Raw genomic sequence first — 15,170 nt, forward strand, 5'->3', positions numbered from 1 at the left:
GGGGCGCGGAGGACCCGGGGAGCGCGGCCCGCAGGACGGAGGACGCGCGGAGGCCCCGGGCGCGCGGCGCCGAAGACGCGGGGCGCAGTGAGGACCGGGGCTGCGAGGTAGAGGTGCGGCGGGGACGCGGGCGGCCACCGCGGGGGCGGGTGGTTCGGCGCCAGCACCCGCAGCCTAGCGGGACGCCGTGTCCATGCCCGGACGCCCTGGCCGCGCCGCAGTGCTGGGTCCGGCCGTGCAAGCCCCGAGGACGCCCTGGCGGCGGCGTGCGCGCTCCTGTGCGGGGTCTGTACTTGGAGGGCGCGCTGGGCAGGAGTTGGGGAGTCAGGGACCGGTGCGCCGAAGAGGGTTTGGTGCAGTACCGCGTTCCATGCTTGGCGCCAGGGTCGGGGCTTCCCAGCCCGGGCCTTGCAGAGGGGAGCCCGGGGGAGCGAAGGGGCTCTGTGACCCTTCCCGACCATCTGCTCCCCATGGGAGGGCGACCTGAGGGCTGTTTTCCATCCAGGCGAGGGGAGCAAACAGCCATGGGAGGGCCCAGGGCCAGGCAGGGAAAGAGGGCATTTCCTGGCTGGTCCAGGTGAGGTTCTCCCAGGGAGCCTGGGGGTGTGGGGACCAGCCAGGTATTGGTGGAGAAGGAGGCCTGTCGCTGTTTTATGTTGAGGAAAACAGGCAGCATCTCCAGCCCAGAAAAGCAGGGCGTGGAGTAGCACAGAGATGCCGACTTGAGAAGGAATGCTGCCAGGGTCGGGAGGGGAAGGATGGGTCACCGGGAAGGAAGCTGTGTGTGTGTAGGGGGCAGTCAGGGTTTGCAGGTGAGGGCAGCTGAGACAGGAAGCAGGGGTCTGTCCTGCTGTGGTCGAAGCCCTCATTTCCCCTCCTAGCAAATGGAAACCTCTGGGAAGTGTGAAACCCAGACCCCTCACATCTCCGCATGGGGCTGCTCGCATGGGGCTGCTCGGAAGGCAGACAGTCATGAATAGCTCGCTCACGCAGCTGCTGGGATGTTTTGCAAAGTGCATTCAGAATAACAAGAGTCAGAGCATGCTTTCTTGCTGAAGTCTGGGGCATCTGTCCAGTCGGATGGGGAAACAGGTGCCCGGGCTGAGGGGTTTGGGGCAGCCTGCCCTTTCTGCAGTACCAAGCACATGCCCTTCCCTGGCCTATGGGTAGGACAGCAGATAGGTGGGGGGGATGAGGGCACCCCAGGGAAAGGGACGGGGGGCTGGAAAATTTGGCCACAGCCCCAGTGTTAACAGCAGCAGGGCAGAGACATCCCACCGTTTGTTTATGCTGAGACCAGCTCTGCTTCTGGAAGCCCATTAGCACGTTAAGAGTTCCAGCTCCAGTGTGGGGCATGGCTTTGAAATTGGGCCTGGTTGCTGCCCATCGGTGTGAACACGGCCTCAGTTTCTCCATCTGAGACATGGGCACCTTAACAGCACCTGCAGCGTCACAAGATTGTGCATCTTGAATGAGACGACACAGGTGGGGCTGAGGCGCATGGCTGGTGTCCCGTGCACGGCACCTGCTGCCCCACAATCGTGTGCAGAGGAGTGGGAGGGACAGATCTGGAGCCCGGTTTTGGAGGTCTCCCTTCTGGAGCCTTCACAGTTGCCAAGACTGAAAGGTTGACAAGTGCAGGAAAGGGCTGGGACTTGCCTTGCTCTGGCTGTGGCTCCCTCCCACGGCACCTGCAGCCTGGGACTCAGTCTCGGTCTCTGCCCACGTCCAGCTGCTGTTCCTGTGTGAGCGGCGATCCTGTGCAGAAATGACCTTGCAGGGCGGGTCAGGCGGGAGTTTCTCTTAGTGGCCCAGGGAGAGAGTGTGGCCATCCGGGCATCTTGAAAGGAAATGCTCTCTGGGCAGACAGACATCTGCACCCCAGACGCAGAAAGAGCCAGGCCTGTGTGGACGGACAGGGACTCACGCACCCTGGGGCCCAATCTGGAGCCTGTCCTCCCACTGACCGCCAGCCTGTGTTGGTCCAGGGCTAATGGGGCCACTTCTGAGCTCTTTGGGCTTCTGTGTGGCTGGGGTGCTGGGGGATCTGCCTACAATGTAGCCCCCGAGTGGGGTCTGTGTGATAAGGGGCAGTGGGCCCTGGCCAGAGAGAACTTTCGGGGGCAGGATAAGGTCCTGTAAACGAGGCCCAGAGTAAAACTAGACAGACTGATTGTTCCTGCCTTTGACTGTCTTCCTTCCCTCTCTGTCGGGAGTCAGGAGTCCCGTGTCTGAATCCTGGTAAGCTGTGCAATCCTGGGCAAGCGCCCTCCCCTTTCTGAGCCTCCATCGTCTCACCTATGAGACGTGTGACTGCTGATAGCCACGTTTCAGGAAGCTGCAGGTTTGGACGAGGTGTTGGGTCCAGGGGAGACCTTGGGGTTACGGGCAGAGGACCTGCAGGGGGGACGCCCTCAGATGTCGGCGTCTGTCCCATTTCTGCCTCTTTAGGAAGCTGTGACACAGACCCTCCGGGCATCCGGCGGCCTGAAGCGGCCCCAGAGAAGTGATTTATAGGCCATACTCAGTTACAGAAAGTAGTTCTGAGCCGGCTGTGACCCCAGGGAACGTCGGACAGGGGAGGCCTCCAGCTCGCTGCGGGGCGGCGTCTGTGAGCCAGGGTCTGGGGCAAGCCGGGGCACACACGCAGGGTCCCGTGACCCGCATCTAGAGACGAAAGTAGGCCTTGAGGTGCTGTGATGTCAGGTGCTCAAGGCGGGTCCCAGGCTCAGGGTCGACCTCGGATGGGAGCTGGTACCTGCTCCTCTCTGCTTGGTCTAGCCTCGCTCAGGGTGAGGAAGGCAGGCAGCACCGAGCCCTTCTGTCTGGGAGGAAACTGAGGCGCTGTGGGATCGAAGGCCAGAGGGCCAAGTCCATACTGGCCTGCGGGGCGCTCACTCCTCAGGGGTTCCTGCGTGCCTCTCCGTGCCTGGCCCCTGGGTCCCGGGCGGCCAGGAGCCCACAGCCCACTACCCGCTCCCAAAGCTTGCTGGAGGGGTGCCTGGTCAGCCGGGGAGGAGGGGTTCCTAGAGCTTGGCCTGCAGTACCACTCAGCTCACACCGCCCTCCGCTCTTAGCTCAGGGGAGGCCAGAGCTCTGGGGACAGTCTCCAAGTCTGCGAGACGTGGCCCTGTCTCCTCCCCCCCACCCCGGTGTGTGTGTGTGCGCGCGTGCATACACGCATGTGCGCGCAGCAGGGCCTTGCACGTGCTCCTCCGCTGGGACTCTCCTTTCAGACCCCCTGCCTGGCTCCCTCTTTCCAGTCTGCTCAGGGAAGCCCTGTCTGGTCACCCTCTTGAAAATGGCAGTGCAGCCCTGGCCCTCCTGACCCCCACCCCTGCTCTGCCCTCCCCCCTTCCAGTAGCATTTAACACCTTCTAACACGCAGGACAGCATCTGTCTTCACCGCCTTACGTCTTACGTAGACTTGATGCGCCATGAGGCCAGGGACCTCTGTCCGTGTTGTCCGTGGGTGCTGGCCGCCCCACGGGTGAGTGGGCACTCAGTGACTATGGGGCGGACGAGGGAAGGAGGCCACGGGGGCTCCTGCCCTCAGACCCTGCCCGGCCCGTGACCTCCTGGTCATGCGTTCCCTGGCCTCCGGAGGAGTCGCCACTGTGGTCCTTCCTGATGCCAAGTGATTTGGTCTCAGGTGTCTGGTGTTTTCCCTACAGCCCAGGAGCCATTGTTTATCCCACTGCGAACTGTCCATGTTGCCCTAGAGTCTGGGACAGGGAGGGAGGTCTGGGCCGGGGTCCCGAGAAGGTGGGGACCCGCTGCCTCCAGTGACGGGGACCAGGGGGCTGGAACATCAGTGTGTTCCAATCCCGTCTCTGGTGCTTACGAGCTGTGTGGCTTTGGTTAAGTTAGTTTTAACCTTACTCTGCCTCAGTTTCACTCTCTGGAAAGTGGGAATGACTGTCCCCACTCCCCGGGGCATTAACGCGAGGAAGCCCCGCCTGGAACGTTGTGGGGGTGTTCAGCGCTCTTGCTGACCACTTACAAATCAGACGGGCAATGGGCTTGCACGTCGGTGTGACCTTTCTGGAAGGCAGTTGGCCGTACAGATTGAGATTCCTTAAACGTCCACAGAAGTGTCTTCTGGGAATCTCTCCTGAGGAAACGGAGACACAGACCCGCGACAACGAGGCTCATTGGGTGTTTTTGGCCAGCCATTCAAATTAGCTTTTTTTTTTTTTTTTTAAATAGAGGTGCTGGGGATTGAACCCAGGGTCTTGTGCATGCTAAGCATGTGCTCTAGCCCTGAGCTATACCCTCCCCGCCAAAATAGTATTTTAATAGACTGTTCAAGGATTTGGGAAAACACTCGTAATACACTACGTCAAGGGGATATGAGATTGCACACACAATTGGATATTAAACTTGTGAAATATACTGGTGGAAAGAAATATGTAAAGCTCTCTATTGGTAGGGATCTCAGTAGGCATTCAGTCCTGGTTCCCCTCCGCTCAGCTAAGTCAGCACTTAACTGAAAAAATACACCTGTGTGTGTATGTGTGTGTGTTATATATACACACACACGCTATGTATATAACATGTATGCATACATGTGTAAAACATCCCTGGAAAAACTAAGTATGTACTTTTCCAGAGGAAGATTTATAAATTATACGTACACCCAGTTTTCCTCTTTACATGAACACGTGCCCATATTTACATGTCTGTTCACGCACATGTGTACACATAGGTGCACACATGAGTACACACATGTGAATTTATTTTCTGGATGAACATTTTAAACTGGGGTTAGCTAAAGGCAGCACAGGCTCCTTTCTTCATTCTTCCCACAAAAACAAGGTTGTTCCTGTTTCCCAGCTCGGGCTGGGAGGCCTCGCGACTCCGTTTTCTGCAGAGACAGGGCGGGCGCGTCTGGCCTGATTCTGAATCGGGGCTGCGCGGAGCGCGGCGCCTCGTCCTGCTCTCCTGGTGCTTGTGCACCTTCTCTTCCCCGCCTTGTTCTCCCCCATCGCCCCTCCCCCGCCAGCCGTGCACCTTTGGATGAGACAAACCCCCAGCTGCCGGTCCCTTCCCGGGGCTTTTCAGGTGTGCGGTGGGAGGAGCGCTGTTTCTGATTAACACACGGACTTTGCTCCTGGTTTGGGAGGAAACCCACTCTGTCGCCGTCCCCCCAGCCCTCCACGTCTCCTCTCCCCGCCTGGTCTCTGCTGCAGTTGATGTGCTCTTTGTGGCTTTGCAGCTTCTCCCTATTTATAGTTCCTGTGGTTGGCGTGTGCCTGCCCCTCGCACGTGCCAGCAAGCTTCTGGGTCTGGCAACGCAGGGCCTGCCTTCTTCCCCTCGGCTGGCCTGGCCACATGGACGTGGGGACCGTGGCTCCCTCCACCGGCCCACGGGGCTCCTTCCGGGAAAGCTGGTGGCTGCAGGTGCTGAGGTGGCCCAGGCAGCAGGGTGCACTTGGTGGTCACAGAGGGGTCAGGGGCTGCTAGTGTCCTGGTGGAGGGGCCCCTCGGGTTTTGCAGGCGCTCAGCACAAGGGTGGGGTGGTCTTCCCCCCCCCCCCCCCCAGGGCTCGGAGGAGTCAGGTGGGACGGTGGAGGTTGGGTGCTGTCCTCATGGGTTACCATGGAAACGTGCATCGCTGCTGCAGGCCGCAGGGGCGGGGACCCTTCCCCACACTCAGTGCTCGGAGGCCCCGGCCTGCGGGAGGAGGAGGGAGCGGCGGCCCTGCCCCGCTGGGTGGAAGTGCCGGGTCCTGGGGCACCGCCCCCGCGAAGCCCCTTCCCCAGGCAAAGGGAGGGGCTGAGGGCTCAGCCGCGTGTCCCCGCAGGTGCCCACGGGCCTGGAGGCCTCCGAGCCGCTCGCTGCTGAAAAGGCCCGACACAGCGGGGGCTCCGGACCAGCTCGCGGCCTGGCCGGGCGGCGCGTGGGCAGCAGCGGGGCCTCCGCCGGGTGGCCGGGCCCGTCATGCTGCAGTGCCGGCCGGCCGAGGAGTTCAGCTTCGGGCCCCGGGCCCTGAAGGATGCCCTGGTGTCCACCGACCCGGCGCTGCAGCAGCTCTACGCGTCCGCCTTCTCCCCGGCCGAGAGGCTCTTCCTGGCCGAGGCCTACAACCCCCGCAGGACGCTTTTCCGCACGCTGCTCATCCGCTCGGCCTTCGACTGGCTCCTCAGCCGCCCCGAGGCCCCCGAGGACTTCGAGGCCTTCCACGCCGCCCTGCCACCCCGGAAGCAGGGCCCGACGCAGAAGCACATTTACCTGCAGCCCATAGGTGCCCGCGGGCGTGGGCGTGGGCCCCGGGCAGCAGGTGGTGAGGAGCTGGGGGGTGGCGGCCCGGGGCTGGCAGGGAGCCCGGGGAGGGGGGGAGACAAGGGCCTGGATCCAGCACCGGGTGGGGGGTCTGTGCCCCGGCCGCAGGCAGGACATGATCTGAGGGGAGACACTCTGGCAGGTGTCACCCAGCTGGCCGGTGTGGCCGGGGGTTCCAGGGGTGCTGGGCACCATGGGCGGGGGTCCCGCTGGGGCTGATGGTGGGGCTGACGGTTCGGCTCTGCCCCCAGATCTGAGTGAGGGGCCGGTGGGCAGCGCCCTCCTGGACCACCTGCGGAGCTGCACCGAGGCCTTCTTCCTGGGCCTGCAGGTCAGGTGTCTGCCCTCGGTGGCAGCTGCGTCCATCCACTGCTTGTCGCGCCCCAGTCGGGACTCCGACAGGCTCCAACTGCACACAGGTGAGCGGGCGGGGCGTAGCTGAGGTGCAGGCCGCCACCGCTTGGCAGGAGGTCCTGTTTGGAGGCAGAAGGAGGGAGGGAGGAGCCCAGGAGAAGGAAGGAAGCCCTCTGCTTTTCTGAGGTGGGGGAACGTCTATTTCCCACCCTTTAAGAAAGGAAGATCAAGACGAGGGCGTCCAGAGTGTCCAGAGACTTGACCACACAGCCCCGCGTCCACTGGAAAACCCCAGGACACGCAGAGCAGGTGGCGCGGCCCTCTGAGGCCCTGAGGCCCTCCTCCAGCCTTCTGTCTTCACAAAGCACTTGATATGGGTCGAGAAGACCCCATCCCTGGCCCCCCCAGTGCCCAGGGGTCACTGGCAGCTGGAGGCTGAGGCTGGTTGAGAGGCAGAGATGAACTGGGGGCTGTCAGACCTGCTGGAGGCCTCGGCGAGGGCCCCGGGGAGGGGCTGCTGCCAGGTCTGGGGCGAGCGGGGTAATGCCCCCTCAGCTGGGGGAAGGCCTCGGCTGTTGCCTTCCTTCAGCCTCCGCCCCCTTCTTCCTCCCTTCGAGGATCCCAGCGGGAGGCACGCTCCTCCTCCGTCCGCTCCCATGTCTGCTTCTTTCCCCTCACGGTCCATCCGGTTGTATTTTCATCCTCTGGTTCCCTAGTTCTCTCTCTAGCTACGCCTCACGCGCCATTAAACCCAGGGAGTCCCTAATTGCCGCCCTATTTTTCAGTACCACAGTTCCTTTTTCAAATTAGCAGTGTCACTTTTTTATCGTGCTCAATTCCCCACTAAAAATGAGTTCCGAATTTACATGTACAAATACAGCCGCCTTCCAGTCTGTGTCCGCAAGTTACTGCAGACATGGCGACATCCTAATGCCCGGTGCCTGAGACGTGACCGCCCCAGGGGACGGGGTTTACAGGTGTCAGCACACTGGCCGTCCCTTCGTCCACGTGAGGTGCCGTGTTCACGGGTCCCAGGCACTAGATGCGACATCTTTGGGGCCGTCCGTCTGCTGCCCAGGGCTGTAGGGGCTCTTCCCTTGAGCACCCACCGCACTAGCCCAGTGGCCTTTTTGGTGTTCCCACCTGGATGTCACTGGGTGTCCTGGACCCTGTCCAAACCAGCTCTCCTGACAGCTTTGGAAACAGACACCCTGAGCTGCCCCTTCCCCCGGGGCCTGGCCCGTAGCCCCAGCTTCACGTGGTGCAGCTTGGCCGCTCTGAGTTCAGGCTGTCGGACAGTTTCTCAGGGACATCACAAGCTTGCGTCCAACTTTGGGATGGGCTGGTCCCCAGCAGAGGAAGAGGGTGACGAGTTTGCCTGCCCTGAGCCCTGGGCTGGGAGATGGGGGCCTAGTCACCTCCTCACGGGCCCCCTGCCTGTCCCCACAGACGGCATCCTGTCTTTCCTGAAGAGCAGCAAGCCAGGGGACGCTCTGTGCGTGCTGGGCCTCACACTGTCCGACCTGTACCCGCAGGAGGCCTGGACCTTCACCTTCGGCAAGTTCCTTCCCGGGCACGGTGAGTCAGAGCCCGGGGCTGGTGCACTCACATTCTAGCCCCCCATGGGGGAGGGGCCACCCATCCAGGGCTGCCGTCATGGGGCCCTGCTGGCGGGGCTGGGCCTTTAGGACCCATGCATCCTGAAGGGTGGCTTTCCCCGTGGGCTCCCTGAGCTGAGGCCGCCCCTGGCACCCCTGTCTCCGCCTCTCCCCAGAAGTGGGCATCTGCAGCTTTGCCCGGTTCTTGGGGGAACTCCTGCAGCTGGAGCCCAGCGCCCCTGACCCGGACCCGGTGGACGTGGCAGCAGATGGCCCGGAGGCGCCCCTGCAGGACAGAGGCCGCACCATGTGCTTCAGCGCCCTGGGGATGGTCCAGTGCTGCAAGGTGGGTGTGGCAGAGCAGATGGGGGAAAGGACGAGGACGGGAGGGTGGGGGTTCTGGCAAGCTCTAGGAAGATGCTGGAATGTGGAGTCAGACAGGAGAACGTGAGTGGACAGCCCCTGGACCCTCTGTGTCCAGGCCGTGATGCTGTCCAGTTCTCACAAGGATGAGGACGAGCCTTCACTTACAGAGTGTGGACACGAAGGCTCAGGGACACCAAAGCCCTCTGTCTGGGGTCACACACAGCCCTGAAGTAGCGGGGCTGGGACGTGAACCTCCATATGTCTGACGTTGGGACCACCACCCCAGAGCTGACCACAGTGGCCTGCCTCTCTCCCTGGAGCCCAGGGGGTCCTGGGGATCGGGGGTGGGGGCTCAAGGCTGCACGGTGAGGGACCGTCTCCCGCAGGCCACCTGCCATGGGCTCTGCCACCTCCTGGGCCTGGGGAGCTGCCGCTGGCTCCGCTGCCTCATGCAGGGGGCCCTCAGCCTGGACGAGGCGCTGAGGCGGCCCCTGGACCTCTGCCCCATCTGCCTGCGGAAGCTGCAGCATGTCCTGGGCTTCAAGCTCCTGGACAGGTATAAGGTGAGTCCCGCCCTGGGAGGGGCGGGGGGCTTGCAGCAGGTGGGGCGGATGCGCGTCTGTGACCTGCGGGGAACGCAGGCCTGCGCTGTCAGCTCTGGGGGTCTCGTGGGCCTGGCCGCACCCTGGCCCAGGGCTGGTGGCTGTCACCACAGGCTGCTCGGGGGTGGCGGGGCGCACAGCTTTGATTCCCCAGGCACCCCCAATCCGAGCCGGTTTTCACCACGCACGGACGGGCGGGCCTGAGACCCTGTCCCCGCACTTCTGTCCTTACGCTGGGTCTTGCTCACGAGGGGGCCTCCCCCACGAGGGGGCCTCCCCGGCATCACCTCCTCTCTGCTCAGCCCAGGCCGCCCAGAGGAAGGGCAGGCCCCTGGGGGGGGGGGAGGAGGCAGAACCAGACTAAACAGGAGTCTGGAGGGGCCAGCAGGCGCTCCGGTCAGCCCTGCCCTCCGCAGGGCAAGCCCGCGGGGTGACGCTGCCCTCTGCTGCTGGCCCGAGGCACTGCGGGGCCCAGGCGGGCGAGGGGACCCCGGGGGAAGGGGTGCATCCTTTGGGAAAGCTTGTTTGAAAACTCAGAAACTTTGCAAACGTGGTTATTTTTTCTTTAAAACCCACCTTTGGATGAAAACACCAAGGTAAAGTTTTCCTTCAAATTAAGGCACAGGCCTATCAACATAATAGCTTTGGTTTAATTTTAAGACCCAGAGGTTTAAGCCGGAAGCTTTAAATGAACCCCATGGTGTTTGAAGTTCTGGGAAGCCGGCCTCCCCCCCCTGCAGTGGTCAGTGTCTGGAGACCACTGTGTCCAGGTGCCCACGGAGCGGGCGAGGCTAAGCGTTCCTAACAGGACCCCAGGTTGCTGCTGGTCGGGGACTCTGTGTCGAGGACCGTGGACTAGGGGCTGGGCACTTCCAGGTCACAGAGCTGCCTCCTGGCACAGCTCTCTCCCAGGCGTCTCCATGGTAAAGAGCAGGTCCAGGGGCGCCGAGGAGACCGCCTGCCTCGTGGGAGAGAGGTGCCGCCAAGCCGCAGCGGCCCGGCTGCAGACTGGCTGACAGTCCTCAAGAGGGTGTGACTGGTGTGTTCATCAGCGGCGAGCGCCTGCCCCACCAAGTGCAGGGTCAGGGGACTTGGCCATAAGCAGCTCATTATCTTCACGGTGGGTTTAAGGTGAAGGGAGGCAGGGGGCCCTCAGCCTGGACGAGGCACTGCGGCGGCCCCTGGACCTCTGAAAATGTGGTCTGAAAAGGTCTGGGATTTCTCATTATGTCCTTTCTCGGGGTCCTGCCCGCCTGTCAGACAAGAACCCCCCGTCATCCCTCCCCGGACAGCCCCCACCCTGGCCCGAACACATGCCTCTCCCTGACTCCTAACCTGGTGGGGCCCCAGGGCCGCCCTGGGTCTGTACCAGTCGGGGGTGTGCTGGGAAATGCCGCTAAGGAAAAGCCTCGATGCAGAGTATCCGCCGCTGTCCACGGTGTGAAGACTCCACCACGGCCAATTCCGAGCCGTCCCTGGAGAGGGTCGGGAAGAGGTGGCCAGTAGTGGACCCTGGGTGTGTCGGCTGCACGGGTGCGCCAGGAGCAGAGGCACTGGTGGCGTGTTGGAAAAGCACCAGCCCCGTTTTTACTGGAGGGTTGTCCCATTGTGAGCTCTGCGTAAACGGACCCTGACTGTTGGCCAGGCTTGTGAAGCCCCTGGAAGTCTGCCGTCTTCAGAGGCACTAGTCTGAGGGCCCCTGGGGGGTGGGGCCCCCTTGGCCGGGGAAGTGGCCGCATAGGCTGGCTCAGCCCATGTCTCTCCCTCTCAGAGGCTGTACGTGTGGACTCAAGTGGCAGCGGGGACAAGGCCTGGCCTGGAGGCAGGGGATCCGTCTGTGTCTGAGGACACCCCTGCCCTGCAGCGCGGACTCGGGCCTGTGCTGTGAGAGCGACTCGGAGCCGGGCACCAGCCTGTCAGAGCCCCTCTCCCCGGACGCCTGGAGCCATGCCTTCCCTGCTGGCCCTGAGCTGGAGCCCGAGGATGGGCTGGGCTCCCTGGCAGCCACCGAGGGGCCGGTGACGGCCCTGGCGGAGCACGGGCGGTGGCTGGCGGCCTGCGTCCAGGCCCTGGAGAGAGATGTGACCGAGGATGAGCTGGCACAGCTGGACAGGGCGGTGGATGGCCTGGCCCGCTGGGAGATGTTCACCGGGCGGCTCCCGGCCCCCAGGCAGGGCCTGCCCTGCAGCAGAGACAGTGCGGGGCTGCGCAGAGTCCTGGGGGACAAGTTCTCCTCCCTCAGGAGGAAGCTGAGTGCTCGCAAGCTGTCCCGGGCCGAGTCCTCCCCCCGGCGCTGGAAGGCCGAGGACAATTAGCACGGCCGGTGTGTCTTGTCCAGCGCCTGCCAGTCCCAGGACACCAGCTGCCCTGGCGCCGCGGGCCCACAGCCGCCAGGAAGGAGGTCTTGGGGGAAGCAGAGGGAGCACCGTGCCCCCCCACGCCCAGTCCCAACCCGTGGTGGTGGAGCCCAGCATGGCGTTCCCGGGCCCCGGGAGGGCCTTCCTCAGCCCCACCAGACCTCAGAGTGGGTGGCGGCGAAGACACTTGCTCCTCCTGTGGCCTGGGGGCCCTGGGCCTCGGGTCCCTCCAGCCGTTCACAGCAGGAGCTCGGAGGCAGCCCTGGGCAGGGCGGCACAGTGGAGGTGGGCGGCCTCATGCTGCCAACTCAGGTCCAAGGCCCACAGGCGGGGTCTCCAGTGAAGGGGGTTGTTTCTATGTAGCGCCCCCCCCCCCGAGAAAGGTTGCTTTCTGCAGCAGAACTGCATTCTGGCCTTGGAGGGTGTCTCCGTGGGCCTTGGGGACGGCCACCACCCACTGGAGGACGTGCCCAGGGCTCTGCACCAGGAAGGGAGGGTGTCACAGGGGCAGGTGGGAGGTGCTGTGAGCAGAGGCCCTTCTGCCTCCCCAGACAGCTGCCTGCTGTGACTGGCAGTGGGGAAAGCCAGCTGGGGTTCTGTCCCCGGGACCGCTGTCTGACACTGTCGGTCCGCACGCCCACGAGGGTGGCGTGGTCAGGGCTTTGTCCAGGACAGCTGTTGTCCGGCGGGGCCTTCGGGTCTAGCTCACTCAGTCGCCGGGAAGGTGTGAGAACGCCCACCACCCCTGCAGGATGGGCTCCCTTTAGTTTTGCCAAATTTTGCTTCTGGTTATTTGAAGCTCTTTTATGGACACACACATTTGACTGTTTTCCTGATGAACTGACCCTGTTTTCATAATCACACATGTTGGGGAGCGATGCTTCTGGTCCTGATGGCAGGATCCCAGCAGAGTGAGGAGTGGGCTCAGCTACGTTCCCATCTGGGAGGGGGTGAGGATGGGGCAGGCCCTGCGGCTTGTGGGCAGCTTATGCAGTTTTGGGGGCCTTCTAAGAAAGACAACACAAAACACAAATACAGGATCAGGAGGGCACCCCCACCCCCAGCAAGAGTGCCTGAAGCCTCCCTGGAATCAGGCCAGGTGAGAATGTAGGTCCCAGTCCCAGAAAAGCGCAAAGGAACGAGGCCATTGTGCATGTGAAGGAGACCAGATGCAGCTCTGCCGCCCCCGCCCCCGCCCGCACGGCTGTGAAGGGGTGTCGCGGGGCCCCACCGCCAGCAGGACGGCGGCGGCCGGTGCCTGGGTGTCTGTTGCTGTGAGCACACCGCTCCCTCCTCGGTGGCTTAAAACCCCAACCGTCACTCTAGCTCGGGAGTCTGCGGTGCGGGCAGGCCTTGGGGGGCCGGAGCGGCCAGCGCTAGCGTGGTTCACTCACGGGGCTGCCGCGTGGCTCGGCTTCCTTCAAGCGTGGCGGCTGCCTGCTGACGGCCGATTTCCTAGAATCACGTGGAAAAGGCTAGAGGTTGAAGATCATCACTTCCACTCTATTAAGGCCGCCCTGTCACCTGTGCTCACACCCAGGGAGGGGCTGTAGACCCCACCTCCGGGCTGTGGCCAGGTTCCGAGGAGCGTGAGGTGGAAGACCTGCCCCCCACTGTGTGGACTGGCCGTCACACCGGCAACACCATCTGACCTACTCCATTTTCTGTGAAGAGTAACTGCCTCAGTGATGGAAGACGACCCAGAGGGGACAGAGAGGGATCCATGCCAGGTCTTCAGCACCAGCTATCTGTGCCCATGGCCTTTGCCTCCCAACTGTCATAAGTGTCCCAAAACAGCATCCTGAAGTTGGGAGGGACAGACCGCTTCCTCCCTGGCCTCCACCAGCTGCAGATGGAGTACAATTTTCAAAGACAGCCGCTGGGAGGAATGCTTTGAAAATAAAACTTTCAGGAACAGAGATCAGATTCCTTCCTTTGCTAGAATAGGGGTCCAGGTTCTGTCCCTGCCGGGGGCGAGGAGCCAGTGGGACAGTCCCCTGGGAAGCTGCTACCGCAGAGGTGACAGTGAACACTGTCTCCAGGAGCAAAGGCATGTTCACCAGACAGGGTGCAGCTGGGCACCTTAACGGGGCTGAACTGCAATGTCTACAGAGAACCTTATCCCAGAAACAAGGGGCCCTGGTTTTTATTTTTGTAAATGCATGAAATTAACTTTTTTGCTTTCTCATCTCCTTATCTGTCGAAGGTCCCTGCAAGTCATAGGAGAGGTCTTAGAGCTTGCCCATGGACCCCTCGTGCCCTCACACTCGCGTGGGCCGGGGTGGAGGGGCTTGGATGGAGCTAAAAGTGCTTGGGGCTCATTACGTTACCTGTGTCGCCACATGTGAGGTGGGGCTGGGACATCTCCAGTGCCTTCGAGAGCAGCTTCAAGCCCAAGTCGAAACTCCATCTTGGTGGAGCAGCAGTGCCCGCCGGCCCTCAGTTAAGAGATAGCACAGCCCTCCCCTGCCTCTCACCTCCCCCTGCTCCCCTCCCAAAGCCCAAACTCGCCATCAGGTGCGGGGGTGGGGGGGAACCACCCCGAAAGCCGCCCTCCCCGCCCTTCCTGCCGGCAGCTGAGCCCTGGTGGCGTGGGAAAGCGACTTCAGCCCCCGAGCCCCTCGACCGTCACCCCATTTCCAGAGCATGGGCAGGGATGTGGTCCTGATAATACTGCCCCATGGGGCGTCTGACTGAGACCTTGCTGGGAGGAAAGCAATCTCCAAAAGGGCTTAAAAACACACACAATGGCTTAGCCACACAGCTCACAGTAAAGCTAGGAGTCAAAATTTAGAGCCCACCACGTTCAAAGGCACAGCTATAGCATTCCAGGGACACACACACACACACACACGGAAGGGTCACTCATGGGCCCGACAGCAGGGCCGGGCTGCTAGACCCGTATCAGTTTGGAAAAAGGCAGGCAGATCGTCCCTGCAAATCAACTCCCCTTTGAAGGTGTCCTTCTAAGCACCAGAGAATTTCTTACGTCCTGCAAGGCAGGTGCCCTTATCCCATTTTAACCAAGGGCGCAGAGAGATTTGGTCACGTGCCCCGGGCTGCAAAGCGGGGGCTGCTGGTATTCAGACCAGGTTTGCCCTGACTCAGCCCTTCCGTGTTCTAGGTCCTTCTTGGGAAGGCACGCCAGGTGAGTCTGACCAGGAAGGGTCGGGAAGAAAACATGAGGGTGGGAGCCCTGCACCCCTGGCTCCTCCGCCCCAGCCCTCGGCCGGCTCTGCCCGGGGTGCTCAGATTGCCCGGAAGCTCTCTGGCGGCTCCAGACTCCGGAGGCCTGAGCAACGGCCTGGGTGGGTGGCCGGTGCGCTGGGGCAGAGACGCCAACTCAAGCAAAGCCTGGGGTTGCTCGGGCTTCGCTGACGTGTTTGTGTGACGAGGGTGCGTCCCCAGGAGCATTTTTACCCTGGTGAAGACCGGGAGGACCTGAGCTGGAGCCTGCCCACCGGGGAGCGGACGGGGGCTGCCTCCAGGCTGGCTGTGCCCGCCTGGGCCCCGGACAGGCCATGGGGGGCAGCTGGCGCTGTGGACCCCACGGCTGGCTGGCCTCGACCCCTGCCCACTCCCGGGGCTGGAATCTCTAGTGGGGCCAG

At 62.6% G+C, this 15,170-nt stretch overlaps 1 protein-coding gene across 1 annotated transcript; it reads left to right on the plus strand.

The window, feature by feature from the left end:
- Nucleotides 1–5,620: 5,620 nt before the first annotated feature.
- On the plus strand, nucleotides 5,621–11,520 carry AMZ1 (archaelysin family metallopeptidase 1). Its single transcript, XM_032459941.1, is given in 7 exon segments — nucleotides 5,621–6,247; nucleotides 6,537–6,704; nucleotides 8,089–8,217; nucleotides 8,414–8,583; nucleotides 8,990–9,166; nucleotides 10,977–11,060; nucleotides 11,062–11,520. Coding segments are annotated over 7 exon segments (1,491 nt in total). The 5' UTR covers nucleotides 5,621–5,943.
- The last annotated feature ends 3,650 nt before the right edge of the window (nucleotides 11,521–15,170 follow it).

This window comes from Camelus ferus, chromosome 18 (genome assembly GCF_009834535.1).
Source record: "Camelus ferus isolate YT-003-E chromosome 18, BCGSAC_Cfer_1.0, whole genome shotgun sequence".
NCBI lineage: Eukaryota > Metazoa > Chordata > Mammalia > Artiodactyla > Camelidae > Camelus > Camelus ferus.